Genomic DNA, 16522 nt, shown 5'->3' on the forward strand with positions numbered 1-16522 from the left:
CAGCTGGATCATAAATACAAGCTATACTGAATGTTAATACAAATAAAGTGTATAAGATCCGGAGATCAGGAAGAAAACTTTCTGCTCTTTTGTAGAGTTCACTAAAATTTTTGTGTATTTCGTGTTATATATTGTCTTAAGCGTCGAAATACGTACAAAAAAGGAAAAAGAAAACTAATTGTGAATGCCTAGAAAGAAACTTCAAAGCTAGTTCTGTAAAAAGGGCACAAATCAAGTAATTATTTTTGCCAAAATGTTTGGTTTTAGAGGTCAACTTCAGGTAGTTAACTGACAAAGTTAAACCGAGTCTCGTATAATTAAAAAAGAGACTGATGTAGATGGTGACTGTAGCTTATTTCCTAGTGTTGACATGGGTTGTGTTGTGTGAAAGTCTTATTTTCTTCTGCTTTTGAAAAGAAAGGTGTCTATCCCAGTATCCCTGCACGAGCCCAAGCTGGCACACATCACATTATGAGTCTTTCTTGTCAATTTACAAGGGAACACCCTAAGAACCTTCAACCATGAATAGAGAGAGAGAGAGAGTGTGTTTGGGATGTCTCTCATTTTCACACGTGTGAATGATGTGGGTTATGTTGAGAGAAGAGGGAGGATGGGTTATGTTGAGAGAAGAGGGAGGATAGCAAATATAATAATAAGAACTAGTCAAGTTAAAAAAAAGGTGGGGTGGGTCCGGATGTTTAACTACTTTCAAGCTGCAAACACATTCTCTTTCTTCTCTATCTAATAGTCGGAGCCTGTGAGAGAGGAAGGAAGCCAAGTGGCCAAGTGGGTCTCTATACTTAACAATTCGCTGTGGCTCTTCTGTAGTTTCAAGTTTTCTCTTCTCATACTGCGGAAGTCCTTTCTCCTTCGCCCTTTCCTTTTTTCTGTCAAACTTTACTTCTCACTGTTGGTCCAACATGCCATTTTTTCATATTCTTCTGTGGCCATAAAGATTAGTTTCTAACCGTTCTTTGTCATCAACGTTTGTGATATAGGATATGAGGGGATGACTAACGAGTATGCTATGTATGCACAAGAAAACCAAAGTAACCTCAGCTACTATTCATTAAGTTCTCCTTCCTCTATGTCTTCTTCGTTAGGGATGGTTGCAGAAATGGGTTCTCTCTCCCTCACTCGCAACTATGGAGTAGCGTCAGCAGTTTCTTCTTTGCAAGAAAACAATCTCTCCAAGAATTCTGAGTTGGAAAATAGGAGAGCTTGTTGGGGTTTTCCATTCAGGGGGAACTCCATTGCAAGAAGTTTGGAAGAGCACCACAACAGCAACGCTGGAGAGAGTAAGGACTCTGACAGCAGAGATGATTTTGGGAAAAATAATGAACTCATGGATCAGAATGTCGACCTAAATGATAAGAACTCGAACGAGAATGTGATGAGTGGGAAGGAAACAGATACCGGGCAGTCGAAACTTTGTGCTAGGGGGCATTGGAGGCCCGCAGAGGATACCAAGCTCAAGGAACTTGTGGCTCTTTATGGCCCTCAGAACTGGAACCTCATAGCTGAGAAGTTAGAAGGAAGATCGGGTAAGGAAGTGAGGGAAAGATAACTTGTTTTTATTTTCACTCATTTCCTCTTCGATGTAATATCGTTCTTTGGGTAAACTACTAAAATACCTTATTATCAGTCTTTTCATTATATATGTAACTGTTCCTCATTCCTATTTTTCGTGGCTTTTCTGGGTTAAAAGGTAAGAGTTGCAGACTGCGATGGTTTAACCAGTTGGACCCAAGGATCAACAGAAGAGCTTTCAGTGAAGAAGAAGAAGAAAGGCTTATGCAAGCGCATAGAATTTATGGAAATAAATGGGCCATGATAGCTAGACTTTTCCCTGGAAGAACTGATAATGCAGTGAAGAACCATTGGCATGTTATAATGGCTAGGAAGTACAGAGAACAATCCAGTGCTTACCGGAGGAGGAAGCTGGGTCAGTCTGTTTACAGAAGGATGGAGGAAAATCCTAACTTTGTCTGCAGAGATGCAGCCACAAGAACAGAAGCACTACCATACTGTCTCAATTTCCCCGGTGGAGGACTCAGCGATGCTACTCCTTTCCCATTTGGGACATTTGATGGTGCCAGTAATGGGGTTGATTGCGGCTTTAATGGTTCCCCCTCCATGACCAGTGGAGAAGCAATTTCAAGCAGCATCCTTCCCTATAGTGGTTTCTGTTCACAACAGACGTCTTTTGATTTCTTCCCTGGTGTGTCCCTTTCCTCAGACTTCTGTGTTGCACTCATTGGTGTGATTTGTTTTTATATTTTACCTATTTTTCTTGTTCTGTTATTTTTCAATGTTCTCCCCGCACTCTTTGCAGCTGAACAAAGTCGATTATCTTAAGAGTTCGTTTATTTATATTCTGCGTTTATGCATTTACTGATGCGACTCTTCTTGTTACCCTTGTTACCTCTATTAAAATACCCCCGCTCCCGGGGAAACACCTTCCCTCTCTCTCTCTCTATCTCTCTCTCTCTCGCTGTGACTTTTTAAGCTAATTAGTAGTTCTATTTGTTGTCGTGACTAATTGTGTTCTTCAGGTCCCAAGAACAACGACACGAGTGGCAGCTTAAGCCAGGGCAGGTCCTGGGATAGACCAAGTGATGGAGCTCACGTGTCTGGATTCTATCCCTACCACCCTCCGTTTTTTATGGCAATGCAACAGTCAAACAGCCACAACCCTTACAGTTTCTTAGACCCGTCAGCACCAGCACCTCAAGTTTCAGCCAGTGATCCTTCATCATCAGCATCAGCTACAGAAAGTGGAGTTGCTAACCATTTTGAGACCGTTCCACCACCATTTATTGACTTTCTTGGAGTAGGAGCCACATGAAAGTAGAAACGATAAAAAAAAGTTGAAAAAGTTTTCACAGAATTATCGAAAGAGTGCCTCAATGTGGATGTGATCCAAGATAAATGAAGAAGCCATTAGAGCTAAACAGACAGGATTGTTGTTCCAGTCGGGGGACAGTACAAATCTGCATCAGTTTGTTGAAGTCTTGTCCCACCATATATCTTTTTCTTGTAACCCCCTTGCCTTATGAGACTCTTCTTTCCAAGGTGAAGGAGCAAGTTAAAATGTTTGTTTGTCATAAAGTCAATGTCACCTTTCTCTCATCTATTTTTTCTTAAATTTCTGCCATCGATCACTTCTGATAATGAAAGAGCCATGCCCAAGAACAGAAAATGGAGCCATGCCCGAGAACAGAAAATGATTAACGAAAATGGACTTATAATCCCTGTTGAACATTTCCACTCGAAAAATTATTATAAAGAAAATATTGTTGACAGAAAGGCCCCATTAAGCTAAGAACACAGCTGTCATTCCTTCTAAAAAGGAAAAAGAGGAAAGGACACCAGGATCAAACAAACGGACGCCTGGAACTGTTCATAATTTTCCTTTCAGTTTTAATTTTCTTATTTGTTTCTGACAAGTTTTTGGCTTGATATGATTAAACTTTATATTAACAGCTGAAAACTTCATTAACTCAAGTGTTTTTAAAATGTTGTTTGACTTGTCTCGACAAAGTGCAATACAAGGTTGAGAAAATGAGTGCATGGGTGAAGGTATAATTGCAGGGATGAAGAGGCTAACAAAGACAAAAACAAGAGATTGGAACTATTCAGGACATCCTTTTCCCATGGGCCTGCAAAAGCTCAGGCACAAATTCTGCAACTGAATACCACCACTTCCTGTACATTCATGATAGACACTGTTCAACACCCTTCCCTCATCAGCAGAATCTCCTGAGACTTCATGCCACCCACATGGGGGGGCAGCTGGGGGGGGGGGGGGGGGGGGGGGGGGGGCAGCTGTTTCAAACTGTCTTACATAGTATGGTTAATCCAAAAATTCCCTAGGATATTGATTATTTGCCGATACAATTACTAATTAGCATGACTATCTGGTGACATTATCCATACACCCACCCAACTCTTTTCAAAAGCCAAGAAGACAACCTCATTACTGTGTTGCAAATATTAAGCCACGGGCTTTGCTACACGCAGTCGGGAAACGCAGTCGGCGTGCAGTCGGCTGTACGGAATGAATAAAAAAAAATTATAAAAAAATTATTTTATATTCAGGGAGACCTGCATGAATTATAAAAAGCTATAAAAATAATTTTTTTTTTTTCATGTAGGTCCTGTATTAATTTTTTTTTTACAGCCGACTGCACGCCGACTGCATTTCCCGACTGCACAAATCATTTCTCATATGGTTTTTTAGTCAAATTATACGTTACTCTGTTCTAATTTTCGTTTAAATTTTCTTTTAAAGAAAATGTTTCACTGTATTGCAGTTTTACATTCAGCACATCACGCTTCCTACAAAGCCCAAAACATACATGCAACAGTACAATCTCTTTAAGTTCGATAAATATGTATTGAGAAATGAGATTTGTAGTGTTATGGTACGTAAGTCTTGTGTATTTTTTTTTCAAAAAATGAATAAATTTAATATTTATGAAAAAATTACCTTTTCAATAATAGATTATACTTTTATTTTAAGAGAAATATGCGAGATTTATATATTTTGAGATTTTCACAGTTAATCATTTATTGAATGTTATAAGAAAGAATAGAAAAAAAAGAAAAAAAATAAATAAAAAATCATAATGGGTCAATATTATCAGGTTAGTAGCATTTTATTTTATTTTATTTTAAGTCAGGCTAATTGAACAGTGGATGAAAAAATATCTTTTATTTCTCTGTTCCGTGTAAATTCTTGTAAAAACTACCCGTCTCCAATCATTTTTTCCTTTTTTTTTTTTTTTTTTTTTATACACCACACTCGTAATGTCAATTTTATTATTTGAAATGTCATGTACAGTGCATACTTGCCATTTGAGATGGTATATACTTGGAAGAAAAATGTTAATCTACAAATATATATCATAAAATCAAATTCACAAATTGATTTAAATATAATATGTTAAATTTATTTTATGATAAAAATAATTTTATAATTTCACGTATTATATCAAATTAATCAATTTATAAATTTATTTTTACGAGAACTGTGTATAGATGAAGTGTTTTTCTATTTAAAAAAGAATGATGATACTTAAAAGAAAGGAATTGATACTAAATCTTCTTTAATTCTCCACCAAAATAAAAATATTAGTATTGCTACATGATGGTATATTGGGACCAAGAAGAGAGTAGGCCCTGCTGCAACAATCCAATAACAGATTAAAGAAAGGAAGAATCCCGTTACAATTCAATTTTGAATAAGGAAAACACTAGATCTACAGATGATTTCATCTATCGAATTTTTTTTTTTATTTTTTATTTTTATTTAGTGATTAAGTAAACATTTTTAAATGAATATATAATTTTTTTTATTTTTAAAAAATATCTAAATAATTTTAAAGAATAGTGAAAGAAAAAAAAACTAAAAAAAAAAAAAAGATTTTGAAGTGATCGGTAAAAATTCTCTATGGACGTAGCAACGTTTTTTGAATAATGCTAAATATAGTTATTAGTTGTATAAGTACTGTGTATTTATTTTAAAAAAGAATTAAATCTACTATTAAAAAATTTAATTTGTTTCTTACATAAACTATGACTACAAATATAATTTTTCTTAAATGTTAATCCCAAAAAATTCTTATTGTTTTTCTCGTAGGAAAAATGTTAAATATAATCATAGAGGTGAAAGCGCCGTGCAGTATCCACATAATTTTTTTTTTTAATATTATATCTCACTCTTTTTCAAGTGAAATGTATGATATTTACACATTTCATAATTGTATTAAGTATTACTCTTTTCCATAAATATAACTTTTGGGAAAATTATGCTGGGCCCATTTTGGGCCTGTAATGGTCGATATTGATAAAACCCAAAAATCTATTTTATTTATCAATTGTACGTTCTTCGAACGGAAGCATTTGGATACAAAATTTTGTTAATGAAAACCAATTAGATGGCCCAATGAGTAGGAGTTTTGCTAAAGTTGTTTGCCGATTATATAGCAGATGAGATCAAATAAATTGAGATAAAAATTGACAGTTAAATAAAATATTATTAAAATATATTTTTTTAATATTATTTTTATTTTAAAATTTAAAAAAGTTGAATTATTTATTTTATTTTGTGTAAAAATTTGAAAAAAATTTAATGATTAGATGGGATGAGATGAGATGAGAAATATTACTAAACCAAACAAGGCCGTAGTCCACATGTGCTCTGCTAACCACTAGATGTGCTAGATGGGAGAATATGTACATGCAGAGAGAATCCAGTGCATAACCAAATCGCCGAGGATTTCCAACAAAGGAGCTTGGGGGTCACAGAAGATGCAAGAGCAAAGGCGAGAGTCAATGTTTTAGCTATCGCCCTGAGTGCTGCCTTGATGGGAATTATGCTTCATGCTGTTACTACATCTAATATAATAGGTTAAGTAAAAGAAATAGTGAAACCAATGAGTTAGTATAAAGTTGTCGAAGAAAAGAACTATTACTCGAAGCTGACCAACAGTTTCGCAAGAGCGCTACGAAGAGGTGGGTGGGTGGTATCACCATTGACTAACAGGGAAGTCACCTGAAATGGAGGGAGAATATTGGTTTGAATCCAATTCGTGAGACTGAAACTGGCTCCATTTTCATTGACTAGTAAGTGAGAGTTGTCAGGTTTGCAAAATGTCCGATGAATCCAACTGAATCCACCCTCGTGACATGATTGAAGTTCGATCCACCACGTTTGAGGAAAGAGATGAGATGGTCTACCTGTCTTTACACATGAGAAATCACTCACTGACGGGCAAGAGGTGTTGACAATGTGAGCGTTATTGCTTGGCTTTCATCCTTCTTGATCCAACTTCATTACTCTTTGAGACTATTGACTACTTGTGCTTGGTTCAGATATCCTCCTCTCTGAAAAGCTTTCTACTAAAGTGAGGAAAGCCTGATTTGGAATCCTTTTTCATAGCCTTTGTGCCCAAATAAGAGATCCATTCTTAGAGGAATCGTAGGGTTCAAATTAATTTGTCAACAAGGATGCCTTTCAAGAAAAAGGTCATTATACCGCATTTTTCCACTCTCTCATCTGTCTCATAGATGGGTAAGGACTAAGGCTGCATCTCCACGACCTTCCCTTTTGCGAGCTGCTCCTCAAGCCTTTGAGTGCCTATTTTTGCTTGGGCCGGCACATCATTTGAGTGCCCCAATAATGTAACCCATTCTCTTGAAGAAGCGACTCTCTTAATAGACCCTACTCTCGCGTAAGTAACAATATACACTTAATTGAAAGAATAGGAGGGCTCTAAGCAAAGCGAGAAGCAGAGTAGCGCCCCTATATAGAACGATCCTGACGTGGTACCCCAACGTTAAATCAAGGTTTGTAACCGACACCGCAGGCCTTTGTACTGCTGATAGCCAAGAGCCAGTGGTTGTCCACTCAAGCAATGGCTAGCATTGGAGTATTAGCGTTAGGTTTCTCTATATACAAATACAAAATCATATATTTTGAAAAATGTTTTCGCCATTCGAAAAAAAAAAAACTCACATATTGGATTATACATTTTTTAGTCAAAATAATATATTATTTTTTTATTATTATTAATTCTTTTTCTTAAAATTAATTTATATATATTTGCAATTAGCACCCACTACATACATTTGGCATTAATAATACAAATATAATAATAAAAAAATATTTTTTTATATATTATATTAAAAATATAATAATAAAATGAAGGTGAAAGTGAAGGTTTGTTATGTTGTCGACGGAGGGAGAAGAGGAAAGGATTGAGAGAGAGAGAGAGAGAGAGAGAGAGGATGGGAGGAGAGAGAAAATTAGTAAAATAACATTTGTAAAGTGAATAGTACATCTATAAATATGTTGAAATACTATTCATAGCTATGTAAAATTTTAGATATGCATATTCCAATGTGGTTAAATTAAGGGTCTAATTATGCAAATATGTTTTTATATTTGTATATAAAGACACCAATACCAATGCTCTTAGAGCAATCTCAATGGAATATGCATATGCAAAAAAAAAAAAGAAAAAAGAGTCCATTTTAGCTATTACAGACCAAAAGTTGGCTGCAATGGATTATCTAAAATAAAAAAAGTTTGGCTTTTAGTTATAATATTTGTATAAGTAAGTCAAATTTGATATGAACCGTTCAATGACCAAATATTTAGTTTATTGTTTTTTTTTTGTAACACTCTATCTCTTCCCTCAACATTTTCTCAGAAAAATCTCAGTTTCTTTGGCTTTTACTGTAGCAATTAATGTCAACAAGGATTATTAGCATTATATTGAATTTATTCTTTGGCATTTATATTGAATTTTAGATAAATTTAATTAGACATTTGTGTTTATTAATATTAAATGACCATTAAAAAAATGATTTTTTAACCAATAATTTAATTTGAATATAATTACTAATTAACATATAATTAATATAATGGTAAAATATTATATAAATAAATATATTAAAAAATGTATTAAATTAATATTATTTTATTAGTATATAAAGAATAAATAGATAATTCAATGTGAGGACTTGTGTGAATGGAATATCCAAAAGTTAAATTTATTTCATATTCATAAAAAGTGTCCTTTAATTTTAGCTAATCCACTGAGAATGCTCTTAGATGATCCAAATACTATCCATCTATTTTGGATATATATATATATATATATATATATATATATATATAATTACCTCGTTTTCTTAATTTTTACTTATTTTTTATGTATTTTTTTCTAGTGATGAATGCATGTAACATTTCATTGAAGAGTAGTGCTAGGCTGCTGCCTAGCATTGACCATTGGGCGTGCCATTTAGCACAATTTTTACTTTTTATTTTTTTCATCTTTTCTTTTTCATATTTTTTTAACATATTTAAATATTTTTAAAAAATAAAAAATACATTAATATATTAAAAATTACTTCTTTAAATATTAATTAAAAAAAATTAAAATACATAAGGTGTCGAAATCATGGGATATAGTAGCATTTTCCTTCACTGAAATATGCATGCATGAGAACGTCATTCATGAACTGCTTATTCATACAGATACACACAAAGATTGTGCATGCATGCATGTTGGTACGTGTGTGTGTTTAAATATATATATATATATATATATATATATTTATGGAGTAATATTAGGTATAAATTTAGGGTGTATATATAAGTCTTGTTGCATAATTTCTTTAAAAAAATATCTATTATTAAAAAAATAATTTTTTTATCAGATAGCCACCGTCAACCTACCTTCTTTATTCGGAATTTTATTATATATTATATTTTTTTAATTTTATTTCTTTTTTGTATTTCTTAAAAGAATAATTAATAACTCTTTTTTTTTTCTTTTTTACTTACAAGTGGAATTTTTTTTAATTATTAATAAACCCTTACTTATGGTAAAAAAATATCGTGATTATAATCTGACACTTGGGGGTTACAAATAAGCAACAAAAAAACTAAACCCAAGCATCCAAAAAAGCCATAACCAAATATAACATTATTACAAAAATATAAAGCCTTATTAATAAAGCTTTATTACAAACCAAATATGACAAAAGAATAGAGAAAAGGTGTAAAACTGAATCTACTTTCTCCTCAGATACGGCCAACTTCCTTTATCAAGTCGTAGAATACCTCTAGTCTCCCTTGGAAGATCTAAAGCAGAGGAATAAGTTGAACTATACTACCTTTAGCACCAAGCTTGGCGAGGGGAGGCGAGGCGAGGCGAGGCTATCAGCAACAGTGCATTGCATTCTTTGTAGATATGTTTGCAGGTGACGCTTCTTTCATCAAGATAGCGCATGATCTCCTCCCAGAAATCCTCTAAATGCCACAAGCCGCATTTTCTAGTCAAAATCCAATCCATGATCAATTTAGAGTCCATTTCAATCTCAATAGTGTTAAACCCCATATTTCGAGCGTTTCGCAAGCCATAAAACATACCCATAAACTCTGCATATATGTTAGTACGGGAGCCAATGGGGACACAAAAACCCAATCGCAATTCACCTGATAAACCCGGATTATCCAATGAGCAACCATCAACTGTAAAAAACAGAAAGCATCCTAGAAAAGAGAATCTCAATAGACGAAGACGGTTTAGGAATTATGAGCAGCGTACCTGCTGAAGTCATTGTTAAGAAATGCTGACTTATCTTCCTCTTCTTGCTCTTCCAAAATATTAGTTTTCAATGGAGCAAACTAATGGATGTATGGACAGGAGAGGTGACCTAGCCATATATATGGAAACCATTTGGAGTCCTATTAAAGACTCAAATCCCAATGAATTTAAGAAATTTCCAGAATAAGACCCTTAAGCTTCCAAGCCTACATATGTAATTTACCACATTTAAATAGGATATAATCCTATATTACTAAGGTGCAATAAACTCCAAATGATCACTCAACTTATTGGGTTTAACCAAAGTACCATTGTGAGCAATATATGTATATCTAATCCCAAATGATCACTCAACTTAATGGGTTTAACCAAAGTACCATTGTGAGCAATATATATATATATATATATATATATATATATATATCTAACCCCTTTTTATAAAACATGCAATTAAATGTAACCCATATTTGTAATTATTCTAACATTCTCCCACTTGGGCAAACATTGATTGCTAAAAAGAATTGTATTGAAAATGACTCTCGGGTTAGACTATATAGGTGACCACACAAATATATAGCTCAAATGATAGAACCTTAGAAAACACGATCTGGTTCAACAAGAATATCAACATTGAACATGGAAGTCGTTACACCACTTAAACGATGTAAGACCACTCCACAGCTACAAATGCTAATATCCTCATCGACATGGATCCTCATCTTCCGACCAATGTGGTAGTATGTAGTATGAACTTAGCACCAATGTGATAAAAAACTATGCTAATTCATATTAGTTCTAATAATGCTTCAAAAAGAAGCCACATGTCTCTAAAAGATACTCATCTTATGTCTTTATCCATATATCTCGAGATGTTAATGATATCATAATAAAATATATAAGCTAGATGCATGCTCAAAACATAGTTTATGGATAGGAGAGATACATATTATTATTGAAAGAAGCTGTACCCAAATAACATATGAGTTACCTATGTACCTCGTAAAGGAATCAAGCCAAAACGTAGTTCTTTTTATATAAGTAACTCCCACTAATCAAAAACATCAAAAGTTTCCACAATACCCATATTAGCAACATTTTTTTTAAAAACTTTAAGAGCAAGTCCCTTAGTCAAAGGATTTGAAATCATAGCCTCTATATTTATATGTTCTATCTTTGTCTATCATTCCTTCACTCTGTCTCTAACCACCAAATACTTTATGTCAATGTGCTCTCCAAACATCAAATACTTTATGTCAATGTGCTTGGACCCACTAGAACTCTTATTATTCTTTGAAAAGAACACCACTGCACTATTATCACAATAAATAGTAATTGACCTAGGACTCAACAACCTTCAGTCCAAAAATAAAATTTCTTAACCAAATAGTTTGGATAGTAGCTCCATAACATGCCACAAATTTAGCTTGCATAGTAGAAGATGTTACTAGAGTTTGCTTAACACTTTTTCAAAAAATAACATCCCCAGCTAGCATAAAAACATTACCTGAGGTTGATTTCAAATCATCATGACATCCAGCAAAATCAGAATCTAAGTAGCATACCACCTCAAGGTGATTTGAAGTTGAAAAGTGAGCATATATCCTTCAGTCTTCTTCAAGTATCTCATAACTTTCTTAGCTGCTTTCCAATGCTCTTGCTCTGGATTCGATTGAAACCTGCTAAGAACACTGACTACATAGGCAATATCTGATCTAGTGCAAACTTGAGCATACATCAAACTTGCCACAGCACAAACATATGGAATATTCTTCACAAATTCACTTTCGAGCTCATTTCTAGGACATTAAGTTTTGTTAAACTTATCTCCATTTATGATGGGTACATCACCTGGTGCACAATTCTGCATTTCAAACCTTTGTAGTACTCGTCGTATATAAGCTTTTTGAGAAAATCCCAACAAACCACGAGCTCTATCACGACATATTTCAATGCCAATCACAAAAGAAGTTTCTCCAAGATCTTTCATCTCAAAATCAGTAGATAACATTTTTCTTCGTTTCATGAAGTAATCCCAAGTCACTACTAGCAAGCAAAATGTCATCAACAAACAGAATAAGAAAAATAAAGCTTCTCCCACTAGTCTTGCGATATATGCACTGGTCAACCGTATTTTCAACAAAACCGAAAGAAGTTACAACATCATCAAAATTCAAATACCACTGTCAAAATGCTTGTTACGAGCCATATAAGGATTTATTTAACTTACACACCCAGTTTTCTTTTTCCTTCACAATAAAACTTTCAAGTTGTCTCATATAAAGCTCTTCATAAAGATCTCTATTAAAAAATGTTGTCTTCACATCCACTTGATGAAACTCCAAATCATAGTGTGCCACAAGTGCCATGATAATTTTAAAAGAATCATTTTGACAAAACTGGTGAAAATGTTTCATTATAATCAATGCCCTCTCGCTGAGTAAACCCTTTTGTAAGTAATCTTGCATTCTTTCATTCAACATTTCCTTTTGAGTGTAATTTACTTTTAAAAATCCATTTTTTGTCAATAGCCTTAGCATTTGGAGGAAGTTCAACGAGTTCTCAGACTTCATTTTTTTTTCATAGAATTCATTTCATCTTCCATAACACTTAACCATTTAGCTGACTCAGTTCATGTCAAGGCTTACTTAAAAGTAAAAGGATCAACTATATGCCCAATATTGAAATCACTTTCTAATAAATAGACAATGTAATCATTTGGCAATATAGATCTTCTTTCCCTTTGTGATCTTCTGACTTGTGGCTTAGAAACTGACTCAATCATTGTTGAAATTTCTTCTTGTTGCCCAAGTTCTTCACTAACAATTTCAATTGGTTGAGAGACAACTCTTTCTTATATAATAGGAACTAGAACAACAACTGGATTAGATTCAAGAAAAGGTTTCTTCAATACATAACTCCCACTGTCATTAACATCATTCTCCAAAAATTTAGTAGTAATGGACTCAACAATTCTGGTGTCACGATTAGGACAATAGAATTTATATCCTTTTGATCTATCTAGATACTTAGGTTCTACTTAGCCACTGAGAGTTTTCAGATGAGAATTTGAGTTTTCAGATTAAATATTAAAATATTATATTTTAATATTATTATTATTTTAGAATTTGAAAAAGTAGGAAAAAAGTTAAATTGTTTATTATATTTTGTATAGAGATTTGAAAAAATTGTAACGATGAAATGAGAATTTTATGTTTGAGATGAAAATTTTGTATGGCCAAACAGTACCTTAATAAAATAACCGGGAGTAGATTTTGAGTCTAATTTCTTATCAAGAAGATTATAAATCCTAACTTTAGCTGGATATCCCCAAACTCTGAAATGATCTAGACTTGGCTTACGACCTGTTCACAATTCAAAAGGAGTTTTTGAAATAGTTTTACTGGGAACCCTGTTTAAAATGTATATAGCAATTTTCAAAACTTCACCCCATATATATTTTGGCAAATTTGTTCTGCTCATTATAATCCTAACCATATTTTTTAGAGTCCGATTTCATCTTTCAGAAACAACATTTTGTTCAGGTCCCAGGCATGGTGTATTGAGCCACTATTCCACATCCTTGTAAAAACTTTACAAAATCGCCCATGTTTTGACCAGATTCATCACATTTCCCATAATACTCACCATCACGGTTAGATCTTACAACTTTAATACTTTCCCCACATTGTTTCTCTACTTCCATTTTGAATATCTTAAATTTATTAAGAGCAAGAGATTTATCATTAATCAGATAAACATATCCATAGCGTGAGAAATCATCAATAAAAGTTATGAAGTATTTATTTTCACATATGGTAGAATACAAAGGCCCACTAATGTTGGTATGTATTAAGTCGAAAATGCCGTTGCTCCTAGTAGAACCATTCCTTATAGATTTAGTTAGCTTTTCTCTTATACAGTCCACACAAGTGTTAAAATCTGAAAAATCTAGGGAGTGAAGTATCTCAAATTTTATTAATCTCTCCATTCTTTCCTTTGAAATGTGTCCTAATCTCTTGTGCCACAAGATAAAATATGATTCACGGGTTGAAGACCTTTTATTCGCTATATTGGTAATGCAAGAGACTTCACTAAAAGAAGTCAAAGATATTCTATATAAACCATTACATAAGAGACCATTTCTAACCAAACGAAAATCATAAAACAATTCAACCTTTCCATTACCAAACTTAAAAGAAAAACTAGAATCATCAAGTTTTGATATAGAAATTCAATTTTATCTCATTGTCAATACAAAAACTGTGTTCTCTAAAACAAGAGAAAAACCATAATCCAAAGATAATTTTACTACTCCTATAAACTCGACCTTCACTTGTACTCTATTCCCAACACACAAGCTCACTTCATTCTCACTTGGTCTCCGTTTGCTTATGAACTCCTACAAGGAATTTGCAATATGAATACATACGCCTGAGTCTATCCACAAAGAATTTAAAGGTATATCTACTAAAGAAGACTCAAAACAAACTAAGGCCAATGAGGTACCTACCGAATTCTTCTTTTTCTTCTTCTCTAGCCAAACCTTAAACTTAAAACAATCTTTTTGCCAATTACCATTCTTTTTACAAAACTTAGATTAATAATTTTTCATTATAGTTTCTTTAGGACCAGCAGAAATCTGACCTCCAAACCTTTTATTGTGCTGATTATGATATGACTTATTACCTTTATGGAACCTAGACTTATGATTATGAGAAGATACTTTGTTCTGTTATGGCTGAAAAGCCAATTGCACAATTTCAACAGTCTCACGACTTATCCTATACTCTTCTTGGGTACATACCACAATTAAATTATTTAAATTCCATTTATCCCACTGAGCATTATAAGCAACTTTTAGCTAATTGAATTGGCTAGGAAGGCTATTAAGAACATGATAAACCAGAAAGACTCTACAATGGAAATTTTCAGGGCTTCTAGCTTAGAGGATATATGAATCATTTTCATAATGTATTCTGTGACGCCCCCAAATTCCGTTTGGGATCGGACGGACATTTGAAGCGTCGAGACATGCAACACAAGGTTACCTGCCCCCGTTCATGACATATAAGATGCAATGTTCCTAACATGCATCTAACATTATGCAATATTCGAAGCGGATAATTTTTTTCTTTAGCAATACTATGCACCAAATTGAAAATATCCTAAATGCTTAAAACATACTTCATACATAAAGACCCATTGAGTAGATCACAACACTAGTCCAAAATGGTTATGATCCAAAAAATACTAAAGATGCAACTCCATTGTACAAGTAGTAATTTACGTTAACTACTATATTAACATTGACGTCGCACCATCGCTTAGTCAACTGTCTAGTTGATCAGCTCCCGATTCTCCTTCAGGTCCTGTAACAAGATCTACCATTCGGGGGGAATGGTAGTTGGGACTACCAAAGTGAGATTTGATTACAAATCTCAGTAAGTTAACAAAAAACTTCCACACAAGCTAATGATGCATGCATGATAGTAAAAGCATAAATGCATAATCAAATTCATAAGTAATTAAAGCATAACTTGGCGTACAACATAGCATAATTGACATAACTTAAATTGAAACATGAACTGAACTTGACTTGACATGAACTTGATCTGAAACTTGACTTAACATGAAAAATACATACTCCACAGTTGTTGTGGCCCCATGTATTCTACGTGTAAATACATACTCCACAGTTGTTGTGGCCCCATGTATTCTACACAAACTTGACTTAACATGAAAAATACATACTCCACAGTTGTTGTGGCCCCATGTATTCTACACAAACTTGACTTAACATGAAAAATACATACTCCACAGTTGTTGTGGCCCCATGTATTCTACATGTAAATACATACTCCACAGTTGTTATGGCCCCATATATTCTACACAAACTTGACTTAACATGAAAAATACATACTCCACAGTTGTTGTGGCCCCATGTATTCTACGTGTAAATACATACTCCACAGTTGTTGTGGCCCCATGTATTCTACGTGTAAATACATACTCCACAGTTGTTGTGGCCCCATGTATTCTACGGAAACTTATTCTTTAACTGCTTAAATACACACTCCACAGTTGTTGTGGCCCCATGTATTCTACGTGTCACAATTGCTGTGTCTCACGTAGTGTATGTATCATAATTGCTATGACCCCATACATAAGTAATCAAGATGAAATGTGACTGGAATACAAAAGGACTAAAGCCCTGACGTAACATAACGTGACTTGAACATAACTTGAAATACATTACCAACTTGAGATAGAAATATTTCGTAACATGGCATAACATATAATAGACAACATATTTAACATGACATACTTGCAACAGTGAATATTACATGACTTGACATACATGTAATAGATGGCATACTTAGCACGATGTACTTGTAATG

The 16522-nt window shown here is 33.7% G+C and overlaps 1 protein-coding gene across 1 annotated transcript; it reads left to right on the top strand.

The window, feature by feature from the left end:
* The first annotated feature begins 719 nt into the window (after positions 1–719).
* LOC122309504 (transcription factor MYB105-like) lies at positions 720–3132 on the top strand. Its single transcript, XM_043123012.1, has 3 exons — positions 720–1544; positions 1709–2221; positions 2556–3132. The coding sequence occupies exons 1-3, from the start codon at positions 1010–1012 to the stop codon at positions 2846–2848; spliced, it is 1341 nt and encodes a 446-aa protein (XP_042978946.1). The 5' UTR covers positions 720–1009; the 3' UTR covers positions 2849–3132.
* Positions 3133–16522: the final 13390 nt, after the last annotated feature.

Source organism: Carya illinoinensis, chromosome 5 (assembly GCF_018687715.1).
Source record: "Carya illinoinensis cultivar Pawnee chromosome 5, C.illinoinensisPawnee_v1, whole genome shotgun sequence".
Classification (NCBI taxonomy): domain Eukaryota; kingdom Viridiplantae; phylum Streptophyta; class Magnoliopsida; order Fagales; family Juglandaceae; genus Carya; species Carya illinoinensis.

Coding starts and splice junctions, on each gene's coding strand:
- LOC122309504 (XM_043123012.1), top strand. CDS start 1,010: ATGACTAACGAGTATGCTATGTATGCACAAGAAAACCAAAGTAACCTC. Junction 1,545..1,708: donor GAAGTTAGAAGGAAGATCGG/GTAAGGAAGTGA, acceptor CTGGGTTAAAAG/GTAAGAGTTGCAGACTGCGA. Junction 2,222..2,555: donor GTCTTTTGATTTCTTCCCTG/GTGTGTCCCTTT, acceptor TGTGTTCTTCAG/GTCCCAAGAACAACGACACG.